A 16765-nucleotide genomic window follows, 5' to 3' on the forward strand; every position below is an offset into this window, starting at 1 on the left:
CAGGTGTTTTTTAGGTATACCCTAAACCCTTGAGTATGCATAAGCTCTGTCAGGATCTATCTACATCACCTGGGGCTCCGGTGACACTGGATTCTAACTGAGTATCTGGAGTGGGAATGCACATGTTCAGCAAGGGGTGGGACTGGAATGGACCAGTGCAAAGCCCTGATCACAAGATCCTTTGTGCCATCCAGTCCTTGTTGGGGGCAAACAAAAAGTATGTTGTTTCACAACTTGGAAAACTTAGATTTAAATAATAATGGCTCTGAGCAACAAATACAAAATCAAAACAATCAATGTATGTAAGGCTTCTGTAATCAAAGTCCTTGGAGGAACATCTGCTCCTTTTCTCCAAGCCCCAGTCCTGAAATTCAAGGCAAGTCAAGTAATCAAGCTTCTGATATTTTGGCAGCTTTGCAACTAAGATGAACAAAGAACTATGTCTATCTTCCTTAATGCTGTATGGATTATAGTTCTATCGTCTTACACCAAATTTCACGTGCAGAGACTTAAAAATATCCATTTTAGTGTCAGGTTTAACGAAGGGCCAATTGAAATCTGTGTACTACTACTCTTTTCCTCCCAACAAAGTGAGCTCTTATTTATTACTGACCCAATTATGTTTAGCTGGAATTTTCAAAAGCAACTATTTATCTCCTTATAAAAGAATTAGTTTACCTGGGACCTAAGACATACTGTACATGAATATACATAACTACAATACAGCACTGCTGTTCTTTTAACAGCTCAATACACTGTGTTAGTTTACCAGTACCTCAAAACTGTGTTAGCAAAGGTTATTATGTAAAGTAGTAAGAAAAAGAAAATTCTCTTAAATATTCTTTTAGAAATGATTCAGGTAAGTTAAAATAACTGATTAAAGCCATGATTTTGTCTATAGATATGTTTTTAAAGTAGACAGCACAATAGTGCCACAAAACCTTAATTTGTTTTTGAAAGGGGGGGGGATCTCATTAAGCTATATGGTAATTGCTCCTGCACAAAGCTTCCTTTTTTTTATTAACACAAATTACCATCAAATAATTTTCATGTCTATCTCAGAAGGAATATTCAGTTTGAAAAAACTAACCTAAGAAATCATGATTTGACAGAAAATGTGACAGACTTCTTGGGTGCAAATTTAGAAATCAAATTTTCAAAGGAGAAAAAAAAAGTAGTTACCCCAGTATTTCTGGATCACTACAAGAGTTTTATCTTGGCTCCATAAGATAGAAAAATGGAACAAAATGTAATCCGAGGTTCGCGATACAGGCCTCATGGCTCAAACTGCATACTAAACATGGGATGGAGTAAGGCTGATGGCTAGCAGTAACCACCTCAAAGAGAAATGAATCGCAAATGATTTATTATCTACCCTACAAGGATATAATACTAAATTCCATTTCAGAGTAGTCATAGCTTTCCCAGTGGGAAGTTCATATTGCAACATCTTAATGTCTCCTTTGTTTCATTTTTAAAAAGCATTTACTAAGCAATTTCCACAATATATCACATATTTCACCTGGTCCCAATGATTAGGTTTTTTTTGCAAAAAGCACGCTGAGAAAGTACATTGGTTTCACCTTTGGCTTAAAGAAAAAGGGCATTGTCAAGAGGGAGGGAAAAAGAAAATCAAGTCACCTTGATCACATGTCACTTAATAAAGCCAGGAAGTGATGAGCAAAGACTGCTTTTACCATGAGTACATGTTTCATAAACACTTAAGTCACTTAAGAGTGGTTTTGTGAAGGCAGAACCACCAGAATGCCCACAATGCTTACGCCTCTTCCCAGAGAGCCCTCAACCCCTAAACCAAGAAAGCCAAGCTTTCTTTAATTGGAAAGCTATAAAATTCCCACTCCCTGCTCCACTATTAACCACATTTGTTCCTGTCCTTCCAGGAACTGCAGCATCTGGTTCCCAGGAATGCCCACCTAGAGCCCGAGGTGCTGCAGGACAGCAGAATGTTACTCTCTGAGGGGGGAATTGTGGGTTCCCATTTTTGATGGGACAGTTTTAAAACAAGGTCAATTTTAACACAACATCCTCTGATTTCCTATGACAAACTATCCCAGTCAGAACGTGGTTGCTCATCACCATACTTAACGTCTCCCCTTGGAGAGCCTGCCTGGTACTAGGGTGTCTATTAACCACAGTTTATCTTTTCTTTTTAAATACCTACCACCAGGTTCCTTAGTGAGTCATAGCTCATCTTTCTCCATCATTTCAAAAGCTTCTATGTCTTCATTCCAGTCTGCCAAAATGGAGTCTATTGGCTGGGCCTTTTTACCCCAGCTAACATTAGGACTGGAATCTTCCTCAGTTTCTGATTGTTGTTGACGTTGGTTATCTAAATCTGTACATTCACCATTGGGACTTGCAGTCTCATGGTTTTCTGTGGGATCAGAATTCTGTTTGGAAGGGGATATGCTTGTTGCACTGTCCATCTCCGCTGGAGATAATGATTCTGATGATTCTGGGGAAGAGTTTGGAGAACTTTCCTCAGGAGACTCTTGATCAACCAAGTCAAAATCCTGAAAACTGGACGTAATCTGTTCAGCACTCTGATTCTGAGAGTCATTTTCAGGGGATGGCTGTTCTTCATTTTCCTCAGGATCTGTATAAAATAAAACAATCAAATTTCATGCAAATTTCATGCTACTTTCCTCTTGAAAAGAATTACCTATTACTTTCAAAAACATACAAATTTTTGCAATAAAATGAAAAAGTAAAAAAGTCAAGGCTCATTATGTTATGGCAGAATGGTTAAGATTAACACTGAAAACAAAATGTGCCAGTATTAGGAATTTTTTTTTTCAAATGGAAAGAACTGACTGAAAACTGTGAAGATTCCCTCCTATGAGTAATAAAATGCCAAGAAATATACTACTTAATCATAAAATCTATATAGTATTGTAATTTACATCTAGAATTCATTAATTTTCTAGATTCAGGAAATTTTAAATATTAAAGTATAATAAATTAACAGTACATATCATTTTTACAGTTTTAAGAAAACAGGCTTTACAAAAATGAAATTCCTGATCACTAAACCTTGAAGACAGAGATTAACATGAGATTTCTGGATCATTAAGGCTAGTAATGTGACTGGTTAAATAATTTTTACAAACAAGAATTATGCCTATAAATTTATATTTTATTAAATACAATAGAAAATCTACTGAAAGGCTAAAGAATGAGTTAGATCTCTTGTAATGCACACACGGATGAAAGCATCAAGGGTGTTTAGAGTTCCTATAAAAAAGTGCTTCAAAACATCAACCATTGACCCGTAGCATCTTGCTCAACCTCGGCCTCTGCAGCACAGGCAGTTAGCAACCCTCCACGGAGGGTCTGCTGTGTGGAGGACTGTGCAAGGTGCTAGAAGTGAGTAAGAGCAAGACGGACACTAGACCTCCCCTGATGGGTGGGGCATGGGCAGCACAGAACAGGTGGTAGACAGCAACTGTAACCCGTATTATGGCAGAGACATACCTGGTGTTCAGAAGAGAGAAAATACAGAGATTTGAGGGTTCTCTTACTGAAGTGACATGAGTTGCATTTTATAAGGAAAACACAGTTAAAGGAAAGGGAGAGAATTCTCCAGGTAGAGGTACCATAATATACAAACATGTAAAAGCAGAGGGAGCTTGGGGAGAACCAAAATAATCAGAGGTCTTCAAGCAAACAGAGAGAAATGAAGAGTGAAGTGCAGAATTCACAGGTAGCCAGACACTGAGAGGCTGTGTGGGCAATATTACAGGTTGCTTTTTTTCCCTTCCTCGATGGAAATGGGAAATTATTAAAAGCAAAAGTGTAACAAGTAATTTGCAATTTAAAATCTATCTCTGGATGAAAGGTAAAAATAGATTTTAATAAGGGCCAGAGAAGACAGAGATTGGGAAATAACTGGGACGAAGACAGTGACAGAAAAGGCCGAAGTGGATGGGTTTGGTTCTTATAGGTAAAAACTGGACTAGTAATGGATTACGTGTATGGAGGTAGCAGAGAGAAGGTAAGGGAAGTGTAAAAGAGGACTACCATGTTTGTGACTTGTGCAGGTGGATGTGTGTGGGAGGTAATGCTTATTTTTTTAAGGTTGTTTTTGTCATTCTGATGGGGAAGAGAGGGCAAGGAAGATCAGACAGAACATTAACAGCTGGCTGAAACAGAGATCTTTGGCAGATTAGAGAGGAAGTGTCAAGTAGAGAGTTGGATATATAAATTTGTCACTCAGAGAACAGAGGTTTGTACTTATGATATAAATACAAGCATCATCTGTAAAGGCATGAGCAAGGTTGGGACTATTCAGCTAGAGAGCAGTGATGAGAGCAGCCAGCTTGAGGAAAGCCAAAACTTAAAAGCAAGGTAGAAGAGGAAAGGAACAGCCAGAAATAACAGATACACATCCTGGAGAACACTGTGTTACGGAAATGAAAAGTAAGGAGTATTTCAAAGAGGAAGGGATAGGTCAGAGGAGCCAAGTAAGAAGAAAACCAGTACAGATTCTCATATTAGTGCCATGAAACTTACTGATGACCTGAATATGAGAGAGCATTTCAGTAAAGTAAAAGGAAGTTAGACAGGGAATGAGTGAAATTCACAGTCAGGAGTAAGAATAGAACACAAGGTACAAATGACAAAATTTTACATAACACATAAACAAAGAATATTAATGTATACATAATTTTGGACATGGAAACTATGGATTTCTCTTAAGTACCGGAACTTTAAATATAGAAAAGTAAAGGTATATCATAATCAAGAGCACTGTAAAGAGTTAACAGTTAAGAGAGCTCTGTGACTAGGTGGCAAGCTGTTATGCTGCCAATCCAAAGGGAAGGAGGTTCGAATCTACCCACTGCTTTATGGAAGAAAGATGGGCAACTTCCTCCTGTATGTTTTAGAGCCTAGAGTCAGCAAGAGTTGGTTCTGACTTGACTGCACATAAAAACAACACTTAGATAAAATAAAAGAGCAATGTGTTTCTGTAATGATTACAGCCTTGTAAACCCAATAGGATAGTTTTACTCTGTATTATAAGGTCATTGTGAACCAGAATCAACCTGGTGGCATAAAATAAGAACATAATCAAATTAAGAACAAGCTTTCTTTTTTTCTCTAAGACAGTATCAGGAGCTCTCGTGGCACTGTGAATAAGGCATTTGTCTGCTAACAAAAAGACAGATGGTTGGAATTCACCAGCTGCTCCACAGGAGCAGAGAGACTTACCCTCTTCGAAACCCGAGGCTCAGTTCTACACTGTCCTACTGGGTCACTGTGAGTCAGAATCAGCTTGATGGCATGGGTCTGGTTTGGTTTAACATGCTATTTATTTTACTTACTACCACTTAGCATGCATGTTTGTTGTGATATTGACATGGAACTGACTCAGAGGTGCAAGTCCAGTAGATTTTCACAAGCCGTGAACTGCACAGGAGAAAGCCCACCTTTCTCCCTCTGAACAGCTGGTGGACTAGTCTCACCCACCTATCGGCTGGCAGCACAGCTCTACACCCAGGAGGCCATCAGAACTTTCACATGCTACTGACTATAAAAACAGGGTGAAGTGGTCTTCTGAAGCAAGACAGGTAACTCTGGAGACTTAAGGAATTAACAGTGCTACTTACATGATGCTGACATGAGTAAAAATCACATGCCATCTTTTGACTTTATGGTATTTAAACTCACTGATATCCAATCTCTTTGGACTCACAGTGAGACTACGTGACACAGCTGAACTGCTCTACTTTACTCCTGCTGAGGAGCTGGTGGGCTGGGATGACCTGCTTTTTGGTTAGCAGCTCAGTGCTCCTCGTGATGTAAAAGAAAAATACAGAAAAGATAACATACAGAGAAACTGCTAATTTGGTTAATTATTTCAGGAAGGGAAGAGATTATAAAATTTTTCTTGATACACCTCTGAAAAACTGAATTTGCTACAAGTTTAAAAGGTGCTCAAAAGAGCAATTATTACTATATATAGCAAATAAAAGTATCAAGCTGAATTTTAATGGAGAAAGGGAGAGAGACAGGAAGAAGATTCTTAAGAACACTGGAAAAAGAAAATATTTTGTTATCCACAAACATTTGGACTACAGCACACGAAACGGAGGCAGTAATCAGGAAATGAAGCAGAAGTCAGGAGTTGGGGACTGCTACACAAATCTTCCTTCTGAGGTCCTTATGGTTACCTGAAAGGGAGTCACACAGCCCTCTGAGGTATAACTATAACTGGTAAGTTCAGGAACAGTTGATTGGAAACACAGAAAGCAAAGAAGAAAACCTCTACATAACAAGGAAGCAAAATCGGAACTTTTAATATACGAGATCACTAGTAAAATGTAAAATTCAGACTGGGTTATTTTAAAATCAAGCATTAAATAAATCATGTCCATTCAGCATTTACGGAAAGCAAGGAATATACAGATAACAAACAGGAAAAGAGCCATAATACAATGAAAATAGCAGAGCTATATTAAAAAGATGCTCTTGTAAGTAGATGGAGTACAGGGGGATTTTTAAGGCAGTGAAACCACTCTGTTAGTCTGGCAGTATGGTCTGTAGGGAGTTGCACTGCCAACCCAAAAGTGAACCCTCTCTAATGTTTGAATCCATAAGCAGCTCCATGAGAGAAAGGAACAATCCCTTCCTGAATGATTTACCGTTCCTGAAAACCCACTGGAGGATCAGCTGTGAGTCAGTTCTAGCTTGATGGCACAGAGTTGGGGTTTGCTTAACAATTCTGTATAACAATGTTATCATAGATACGTGACATGTTGTACTTGTCATTATGTGCCAGTGAGTCGCTTGCGACTCATAGCGACCCTACGTACAACAGCTCTAAACTCTGCTCTGTCCTGTGCCAATCGCACTGTCTCCGACACTCCCATCCCAATTATCCCAGTCACTGAATCAATCCACCTCATAGAGGGTCTTCCCCTCCTGCGCTGTCCCTCCACCCTCTCAAGCATGATGTCCCTCTCCAAGGACCTGTCCCTCCTTACAACATGTCCAAAGTATGTTAGACGGAGCCTCAGAATCCTTGCCTCCAAGGAGCAGCCCAGTTTAACCCTCTCCAGGATGAATCTGTTTGTTTTCCTAGCAGTCCATGGTACCCTCAATACTCTTCTTCAGCACCACAGCTCAAAGGCATCAATTCTCCTTCTATCCTCCTCCCTAGTCATTGTCCAACTCTCTGATGCAAGTGATTGCAAAGACCATGGCCTGTATGCATTTGCTAAAATTTGTACAACACAAAGAATGGCATCCACTTCCTAAACAATTTGCCTCCAGAAACTCTATGAACTTTGATAAATGGCGATAGTTGCAGAGGGGCTTTAGGCCTTTTCTTCACAGGGTCATTATGAGTCGTGCTCAACTCAAAGGCAAACAACAATAAATATATCATTAGGGAGCTCTAGGAGCCTAGTGGCAAGAAGCTGTGCTTCAACCCCAAAGGCATGCAGTTTGAGGCCACCAACTGCTCCTTGGGAGAAACATGGGCAATCCCCTCCCTGGTGATTAACTGCCTAGAAAACCCACAAGAGGGTCAGCTGTGGGTCGGTTCCTACTCCACAGTACTCAACAACAACATCATTATTGGTTCATCAGCTGAAATCCCTACCTACCAAACAAATGCAAGACTTAACAGGAGAAACTGTTTTGAGGAAAAGGAAGGGAGTGTATGTTTCTTGGACTTTGTGCTCAGTTTTCCTATAAAGTCGAAATTTGTTTTTCAAAAAAGGATGAATAAAAAGAAAAAAAAGATCATGTCTTCCATTTCGCCCAGGAGAAAAATACATAGAAGTTGGCATCTAATATGGCTATTTAAGATGGCTATTTGTTACACAAAGAGAAAGTAACCATGAGGTGGGATAGTGATTGATAAAGGATGCCCTGGAGAAGAGTGAGTTAAGTATCAATTCTGCTAATAAAAATATTTCCAATGCTCCTCTCCAGGCAAAGAGGCTATCTGAAACAGATTTTTTCACTGCTCTAAAAATCTCCTGTACTCCACCTATTGATACTACAGTATTAGATAATATAATTATAGTAGATAAAAATGCTTCCGATAACAATATATTACTTATATGTATAATATATATTAATAATAATAATATATAGGGTGCCCTGGTGGCTTAGTGATAAGGAATTGCACGGCCAACACAAAAGGACATGGTTCAAACCCATTTCATTACTTGCTCTGTGGGAGAAAGAAGAACAATGTCCTCCTGTAATTAACTGTCTCTGAAAACCAGCTGCAGGGTTAGCTATGGTTGGTTCTGATTCAGTGGTACACAACTATGTAATGTAACTCTTGATTGGGGGTGCACATACACACACAGACTCTCTCTCTCTCTCATGTACACACACAACCCCCCCTCTGTTTCTCAACTCTACGCACATACTAGTGTACCAAGACCAAGACCAGTAGGGGAAGATAAAATCCATATTGCCTGACTTAAGAATATTTCAAATCATAGGATCTTTCCCCCTTCCCATGGTCTATACCTGCCTTTTTACCAGATAGACACAGAGAAGTAGTCACGTGCCTCTAACTTTTAAGGCACTGTAGACCTCCATAAGCGAGAGAATACATGACAACTTAAGATATAGGGTTGATTTTTTTTCTTTTTTTTTTTTTGGTCTTAAGAAATGTTACGGAGAAAATGAAATTGATTCTAAAGAGAACACACTGCCTTTTTTGTGAACACAAGGTTGTAATTATTATTAAAAAATTTTTAAAGTTCTGGAATTTTGGGAAGGTTGCAAGATATGAGAAAAATTATGTTAATTTTATTTTCAATTACAACCTGTGGACAAACTAACTTTTAGAAGCAATGATTAGTTTGACCTGAGCAAGCAGCATCTCTGCTTGACAAACTTATCAGGCTTCAATTTCTAAAGAACAGATTTGTCATCAGAATAATAGCAGGAAGGCAGAGACTTGTTGGGAGGCTTTTACTAGTCTGTATTAATGTGTGGGTAGAAGCAGTGAGTAATACAAAATCAGTGATTTTATAAGAAAAATAGGTAATTGTGGAATAAGATTTTCTGAGGGCAATCTAGAAGGGATTTTAATGGCAAGTGCTTTTGCATAATGCATTAGGGTGATCACCAAGTCTTCTAATTGGCTTTTAAACTTGAAAAATAATTTAGACAAGTATTAAAAAAATTTCAAAATCTGATTATTCACTGAATTTTAAGGATATTTGGCATACCTATTTAAAAAAAAATCATCCTACCTAGTATCCGTGGGGGAACAAAACAGTTGACACACAGGTAGGAGAGAGAAAATGAGTCCCCTCTTGTTCTTGTTCACAGTTTCTCAAAGTGAGAAACAGAATCAGATTAGCTGGGATGCCTGCTTAAAATCATATTTCATATTAGTATTTCTCACCTTCAGAGGATCTGATTCAATATTCTGGAGTAGAATTTAGGAAGCTACACTTGTAACAAATTTTCTAGTTGATTTTAATGCAGGTGAGAAAAACTGATACACAACTATGTATCAAATGAATGGTAACATTAACTCCTTAAGATATTTTCCTAAAGGAATAAAGTGAATAATTAATAAAACTATTATCATTGTTTGTTTTACACTGATAAATATTAGTAATCTGATGGTGATTTAGCTAATCATAAATTTACAGAGTCCTCAAAAAAGCTATTAGACAAAAAGAGAATTTTTTTTAAAAAATCAAAGTATCATCCTATTAGGTAGTGAAAACTAAAAAATGCAGCTCTACTTAAATGAGGCAGCTCTGGTGGCCTAGTGGCAAGAAGATGCGCTGCAATCCCCAAGGCACACGCTATTGAGGCCACCAGCTGCAATGCTATTTCATTGTAAGGTCGTTAACAGAATACTGTTCAAAGTTTTGTTTTATTTTTCCATTGCAGAATTTTTCATTTTCCATATTTTTTCTCTGGTATGGAAATCTCATTATGTGCTAACCTACCTTCCTCCCTCTCCTGCCCCATATATATATGTAACCTTAAAACAAGTCAATGTTTAAAATATTTTACATTGTATTCCTTAAGAAAAGTGATAAAATCTCTGTGAAAGTGACTCTTGCATGGAAATTGCATGATATATAATGAATAAACTTTATTATTAAAGGATAAAGAATTCTTTTTATGGGATAGCTGAAATATATGTTGTTATTGTTGTTATGTGCCGTCGAGTCGCTTGCAACTCATAGCGACCCTATGTACAACAGCCCTAAACTCTGCTCAGTCCTGTGCCAATCGCACTGTCTCTGACACTCCCATCCCGATTATCCCAGTCACTGAATCAATCCACCTCATAGAGGGCCTTCCCCTCCTGTGCTGTCCCTCCACCCTCCCAAGCATGATGTCCTTTTCCAAGGACCTGTCTCTCCTCACAACATGTCCAAAGTATGTTAGATGGAGCCTCACAATCCTTGCCTCCAAGGAGCCAGCCGGTTTAACCCTCTCCAGGACGAATCTGTTTGTTTTCCTAGCAGTCCATAATATTCTCAATACTCTTTTCCAGCACCACAGCTCAAAGGCATCAATTCTCCTTCTATCCTCCTTGGTCATTGTATAAATATATATATAACTTAAAAGTTTATTAACGCAAGATACTTACTACTATTAATAATGTAGTTTGGAATCATTTTACCTTTTAATATTGCTGCTGAAATTCCAATGGTAGCACAGGATAAGAGGGGAAAAGCAAAGGCATAAAAGAGTTATATGGAATAATAATTTGCTTATGGTTGATGTGTCTAAATGCACATAAATAAGAAAGATCTGAATTTAGAAAAAGAGGGTAAGGAAAAAATATGTCTGGTATATAGGAAGATTTAAGATTAGAAAGCCTCTGTATTCTGATCTATTTCCACTCTTACTCCCTAAATACATAAATTCTACCCACTGACTCCACTGCTCTTTAAATACTGACATTTGAAAGAATCTCAAAGAAGAGTAAAAAGCAATACAAGAAGAGAGAACAGTAAATAGGCTATTATTAGATTACCACTAAACATTTATTTCTCTTTGAAGATGTCCCATATGGAAATGATAGTGACTGAATCCGTTTTCCTACATTCTTATTAAACACTCCAAGGACACAACCCTATATAATAGGAGTATTGCACTCACTACAGAGTCACCGGTGAGTAAGAAAGGCTATTCTCCTAACCAGGATCACAGCCTACATGATGGCTCATCTCGAGTTCTATGTGGAAACTATAAAAGACAATTACTATCAAGACCTTGCATTTATATAGTACTTAAGGTTTTAAAAGGCATCCAAATTATGTAATAAAATCATTATCCATAAATGAGAAGTAAACATCATGGCCTACACAGCACTACACATTCTCATTAAGTATATTTTGTCTGCTTTTTCAAAACATCAGTGATTTGTAATTCATGTTACTTATACAGTCAATTCTTGTTATTAATGATAGTTATGGTCTAGAAAGTTGCCTGAAAAAGTTGAATTAGTGGATTTTGATACACTGCTCCTAAGGGAAATTGAAGGATTAAGTTTCTGTGAGCTTCTGGATACAATATTTTGGTCACATGAATAATTAATAACCTTGCCTTCTATGTGTTTCTATTTAAAGGTACCTTACTTTGTTGATTCATTAACACTGATCTCATGGCTAACAGGACTGTATATCATGACTGAACAAAGATTATCTAACACATATATTTTCCCCAGTGGGCACAGCCCACACAGTCCTCATGTGGCTAGAACAGAAGGACAGCACTCTAACAATGTGCTTGGAGGCTGTTTTAAATAGTGAACCAATAAACCCCACACACTACAGAAAAGAAGTGGCACTAAATATGTGAGAAAGAAACCTGTTTATAATGTGAGAACTGCAACAAGAAGGCAGAATGTTGCCTTGCTCATCTTACATGCTAAATTTGCCACGTAAATTTTCTACCTCATTATGCCTATCAGTGATCAACTGTTCAAGTCCTGCAAGAATTGACTGCGGGTAATACATAAATTTTAGTGAGTAGGCAGCTTTGTAAACAGAGAATCTGTGAACAATGAAGACTGACTGTACCCATGCAATGCACTTTGAGCTCAGCCGAAAGAAGCTGTTAGATCGCTAGAGTTTTTAACCTGATAGCAGTTACCTGATGAGAGGTAGCCTGCTAAGAGTCAAGTATCAGAATGTTGTACATAACACCATTCAACCTCTTACAAAAGGAATGTAAAATGCAATAACAGTAAAACTGAACAATGCATATCATTTTTGCACTGTAAACTACCTAAACTACTTCTGCACTGCAGTCATTTGTGTTTTCATCTTCACAGGTAACCACTGCAAAATATTAACTAAAATATAAGTGTAAAATATGGTTAAGTCTGTAAACAAAGCAAAATATTGTACTACTCACATCTAAAATAAAAAGTAAAAATAAGAAAATTATAACTCATTTTTGTGACTGAGACTACTAAAATTAACGCTAATCTGCATGAAAGCACCAATTATTTTTTAATCCTTACCTCGATCTTTTGCTTTATCAGAAAGGAGCACTTCCACCTCTTCATATTCCCGGATGGCATCCAGTATGATACTTCCTTCTTTGCTGAATAAGAAGAGCATAGGAATCTTGATATCATCTGTGTCCTTTCCATCCCCTGCCATCTGGAACAGAGGGGCAGTATCACTGCTGCTCCCCTCATTGTCATCTAGACAGAAAATGAACACAGCAAACAGTAAAACATTCACCCATTAAAAGAAAAAAAAACACAAAAAACCTACCAACCTTTACTGATGGCATACTAAATTTAAATCATTACACCCCAAGATATAACCTTAATTTTATTGTTTCAAGAAAAACATCCTCTGACTCTACTTCTACAAATTTATCCTAAGGGAATAGTTAAGTGCAAAAGTTTACCAGAGCATTATTTACAACTGTGGAACAAATATAAAACAAAATTTCAGTAAATTATAATGAACTACTTGATGTATAGAAAGACAGATAAATAATCTATTAAAGAAAAGCATACAACATTGAGTTCTAGAGTTATAATTGTAAAACTTTTCCATGATTACGAAAATGTTTTGAAATGAAAATAAAGGCATGGATTACAAATGTTAGAACTATGAATTAATTAAAATGTTGTCATTGCTTAAGATTTTCTCTAACAGCATAATACTGTTTTTCCAAACTGCAAACTGATAGTTTTTAATATGGATAACATTTACAAAGAAAATTATAGGCTACATTTAAGATTGCTATCTTCCACTGGTTAACTAAGAGTACTGAGGCTGTTGTACATATGGTCACTATGAGCCGCAAGTGATTTGATGGTACATAAGAGTAACAGGACGGATTATATTGTTTTCTTCCAATTACCAATCCAATTCACTTCAATCTTACATGCCAGTTTTCTAACTTGTGTCTCCCTGTCTGCCCTAACTCAGAGCTCACCCTCTCAGGCCCTGTTAAGCAGAGAACACATATATGACCCTCCTTGCAGTAGTAACTGATTAGACAAAGGATGGCTAACTGATTCAAGGTGAGCAGTCTCTACAGGGAACCTGACACCAGCACTGAGAAAGGCTTATTCAGTTAGTAACTGTAATGGTTAAGTGGCACAGACTCAGGGTGGGGCTGCAGTTTTGGAATGGGTGAACACAGACGCACACAAGCACCCAAAGAGAGTGACACGAAAACTGTTCACGATCATAATTCTACATCTACTTCCTGGTGAGGCTCAATTGTATCTTTCACTTCTGGGTTTAATCACTGAAATAATCCATTTCCTTACAATTATACTTCTATTGTTAAACTAGCTTGAGTAAATTACTATGTCTTACAAACAAATAACCTAAGGTAATTGGTACTTCCAGTACTTGTAATACAACACTAAGCACTAATTCGGTCATTTGAATACAATTAAAAACTAAAGCAAAACAAGTCTCCCCCCTCCACACAAAATACTAATAAGAAAAAATAAAATTAGGAGAAAAGTCAGAACAGAAGAAAGTTTTTCCTTAGAAAAATTCTATTTCCTGAGAATAAGCACAGTTATCTCTTATTATTAATACAGAAAACCCAGCATAAGACTGGGCATCTAATTAATTAGTTACTAAAATAAATATTTTCTTTTACCTACATTTTAAACCATAGAATATCCATAGAATTATATTTCAAACACAAAAATATTCTACAAAAGGAAAAAGTATTGATGCATATGTTCCAAATTTTATTTTTTTTATTTTAATGTCTCAGTATGTAAAGAAATGTTCAAAAGAATAGTGATATAAAGATTTTTCAAATTCTTGAATTAAAAAGTCTCAGTTTGGAAAATAAACAAGGGTAAAGAAGATGATTTAAGTCAAAACGTAAATTCTGGCCTGATAGTGATAAGCTCTGAGGGCCATACATTTTTTTGCTATACCTCAGTTCTGCCTCAAAGTAGTCACAAATGATATACACATTAATCAGCATAGCTTTCTGTCAGCAGAGTTTATTTACAAAACCATTAGCAATGTTGTACATAGGGTCACTATGAGTTGCAAGCGACTCAACGGCACATAACAACAACATTAGTGAGTTTGTTGTGTTTTATAGGCTTGATAAGCTTCTGACCATCTACTCAAAAGAATTTTTGATACTAGTTACCTATTAAATGTTTGCATTTACCAGTCAACACTGGAATACTCATGCTGGATTACTGTTGAATGCCATCAAGTCAGAACTGACTTGTACTAACCCTCTAGGGGATTTTCAGAGGCAGTAACTCACACAGGAGGAGACTGCCCATCTTCCTCTTGTAGAGCACCTGGTGGCTACTTTTACACTGGAGCACAATTCTTATCACTAAGCCATTACAAAGCTCTGGTGGCCTGGTGGAAAGAAATTGCATTGCAATCCCCAAGCCACATTTTAAACCCACCAGCTGCTCACCAGGAGTAACAGTGGCAGTCTCCTCCCAAGTGAATAAATGCCTTTGAAAACCCACAGAACATAGGTTCTGACTCAGTGGTATACAACAATAACAACAAGAAGCCACTACAAGCTCTGGTGGCCTAGTGGTAAGAAGCTGTACTATAATCCAAAGGCACAAGGAGTGAATCCAACTGCTCCTTGAGAAGAAGATGGGCAATCTCTTTCTGTGCAATTTACAGCCTTTGAAAACCTGCCAGGGGTGAGCTATAGGCTAGTTCCAACTCGATCGCACACAAGCCCCTAGAGTTCTCATCGTATTAAACAAACAAAATAGTTGATAATTTTTCACTGGAATAAATAGTAATACTTTTAAAGTGTCTTCCTTTTTATGAGTCATAAATTCAAGAAGTAAATCTATCCTAAAAAAGTATTAAAAATGGATATGCCCTCAGAGACAAACTATACAGAGACTTCTATCCTTAAAAAAAAAAAGGATTTAAAAAATGGACACGCCCTCAGAGACAAACTATATAGACTTCATAATTAGGCTATGACCTTTGATCTTCCAGTTCTTTGTAAATGAAAACTTCTATTACTTAAAATACAGAAAAAACAATTTTCATTGCTAGTCATAACCTAAGAAAATAGATTTCTTTAATTAAAAACAAAAAATTGAAGTCCAGTGGCTGATATCTAGGGATACAATTATTTAAATAGAGGATTTTTTCATTTTAATGGGAAAAGGCTCAAGGTGATAATAATCTGCGGTTGCTGTTGTATACATTCAAATTGGAACCAACCTACAGCTGACCCTCTTTTTCAGAGACAGTTTAATGACACGGGAGAAGAATGTCCATCTTGCTCCCATGAAGCAGCTGGTGGATGCAAACCACATGTCTTTCGGATGGCAGTGTAGCTCACGACCACTGGGTCACCAGTGCTCCCTAATAATCTGCTAGTACCTGGTAATAATTGCTAGTGTTTATACTGATGATGCATCAGATAGTATACAAAGAAATGATACACATGTGTGTTTGTGTTTATTTTTTTACACACTCTTAAACCAAGAAGGATGGCATCCACTTCCTAAACAACATGCCTCTAGAAGCTATGAATTTTGACAAATGACAATAGTTATAGAAAGGCCTCAGGCCTTTTGTTCATGTCATAAGGTCACTGGAAGTCATGCTTGCCTCAACGGCAATCAACAGAAACAACAACAACAAACCTACTAATACAAAAACCAAAACCACCAAATTTGTTGTTACTGAGTTGATTCTGACTCATAACAATCTGACAGGATTTCCAATGCTGTAATCTTTATGGAAGCAGATGCTACACCTTTCTTTCAATAAGTAGGTGTTGGGTTCAAACTCTGACCTCTTGGTGAGCAGCTGAGTGTTTTGCCAGAGCATGACCAAATTCACTGCCACAGATTTGGGCTCATGGTGACCTTCCTTTGGGTACTTGGAGAGGTAAATGTTGACAGGAGGGGACTGCCTGTGTTTCTTCCATAAGAGTGGTATGGCAGACTCAAACTGCTGAACCTTTTGTCAGCAGCTCAACACATCTAAGAGTTCATTACCATTTCCACCTAAATTCAAAATGCATCTGGCCAAGTGAACAGCTCAAGAACCTGGAGCCTGGCCAAGGTCACACAAAGATTATGTGGCAGAGCTACTAACTGCACACAGATGTGTCTCACTACAAACAACAGCTTTGCAGAGGAACGAAAATTTTCAAAAGCTCCATAATGGAGGTGGCAGTATATAATTTCTGCCCTTAGGAAACCTTGGATCTCAGGGGTATAGTTTCTCATGCATAGTACTGTTTCTACCACTCACCTACACCTCCCCCTCCTACCTAG

At 37.5% G+C, this 16765-nt stretch overlaps 1 protein-coding gene across 2 annotated transcripts in view; it reads right to left on the reverse strand.

Moving 5' to 3' along the window:
• Positions 1 to 1973: 1973 nt before the first annotated feature.
• The window catches only part of EDEM3 (ER degradation enhancer, mannosidase alpha-like 3), a 79443-nt gene continuing 64651 nt past the window's right edge, over positions 1974 to 16765 (reverse strand). Inside the window, exons 19-21 of one of the 2 annotated variants that reach the window (XM_006887762.1) lie at positions 12500 to 12685; positions 10616 to 10663; positions 1974 to 2617 (exon numbers count right to left, since the gene is read on the reverse strand). In XM_006887762.1, coding sequence (XP_006887824.1) covers positions 2202 to 2617; positions 10616 to 10663; positions 12500 to 12685 — 650 coding nt within the window. In that variant the 3' untranslated portion in view covers positions 1974 to 2201. The remainder of the gene's footprint in view (positions 2618 to 10615; positions 10664 to 12499; positions 12686 to 16765) is intronic. The other variant, XM_006887761.1, reaches the window with a different exon arrangement.

Source organism: Elephantulus edwardii, unplaced genomic scaffold (genome assembly GCF_000299155.1).
Source record: "Elephantulus edwardii isolate Elephantulus edwardi_28Jun2011 unplaced genomic scaffold, EleEdw1.0 scaffold00061, whole genome shotgun sequence".
Taxonomy (NCBI): Eukaryota; Metazoa; Chordata; class Mammalia; order Macroscelidea; family Macroscelididae; genus Elephantulus; species Elephantulus edwardii.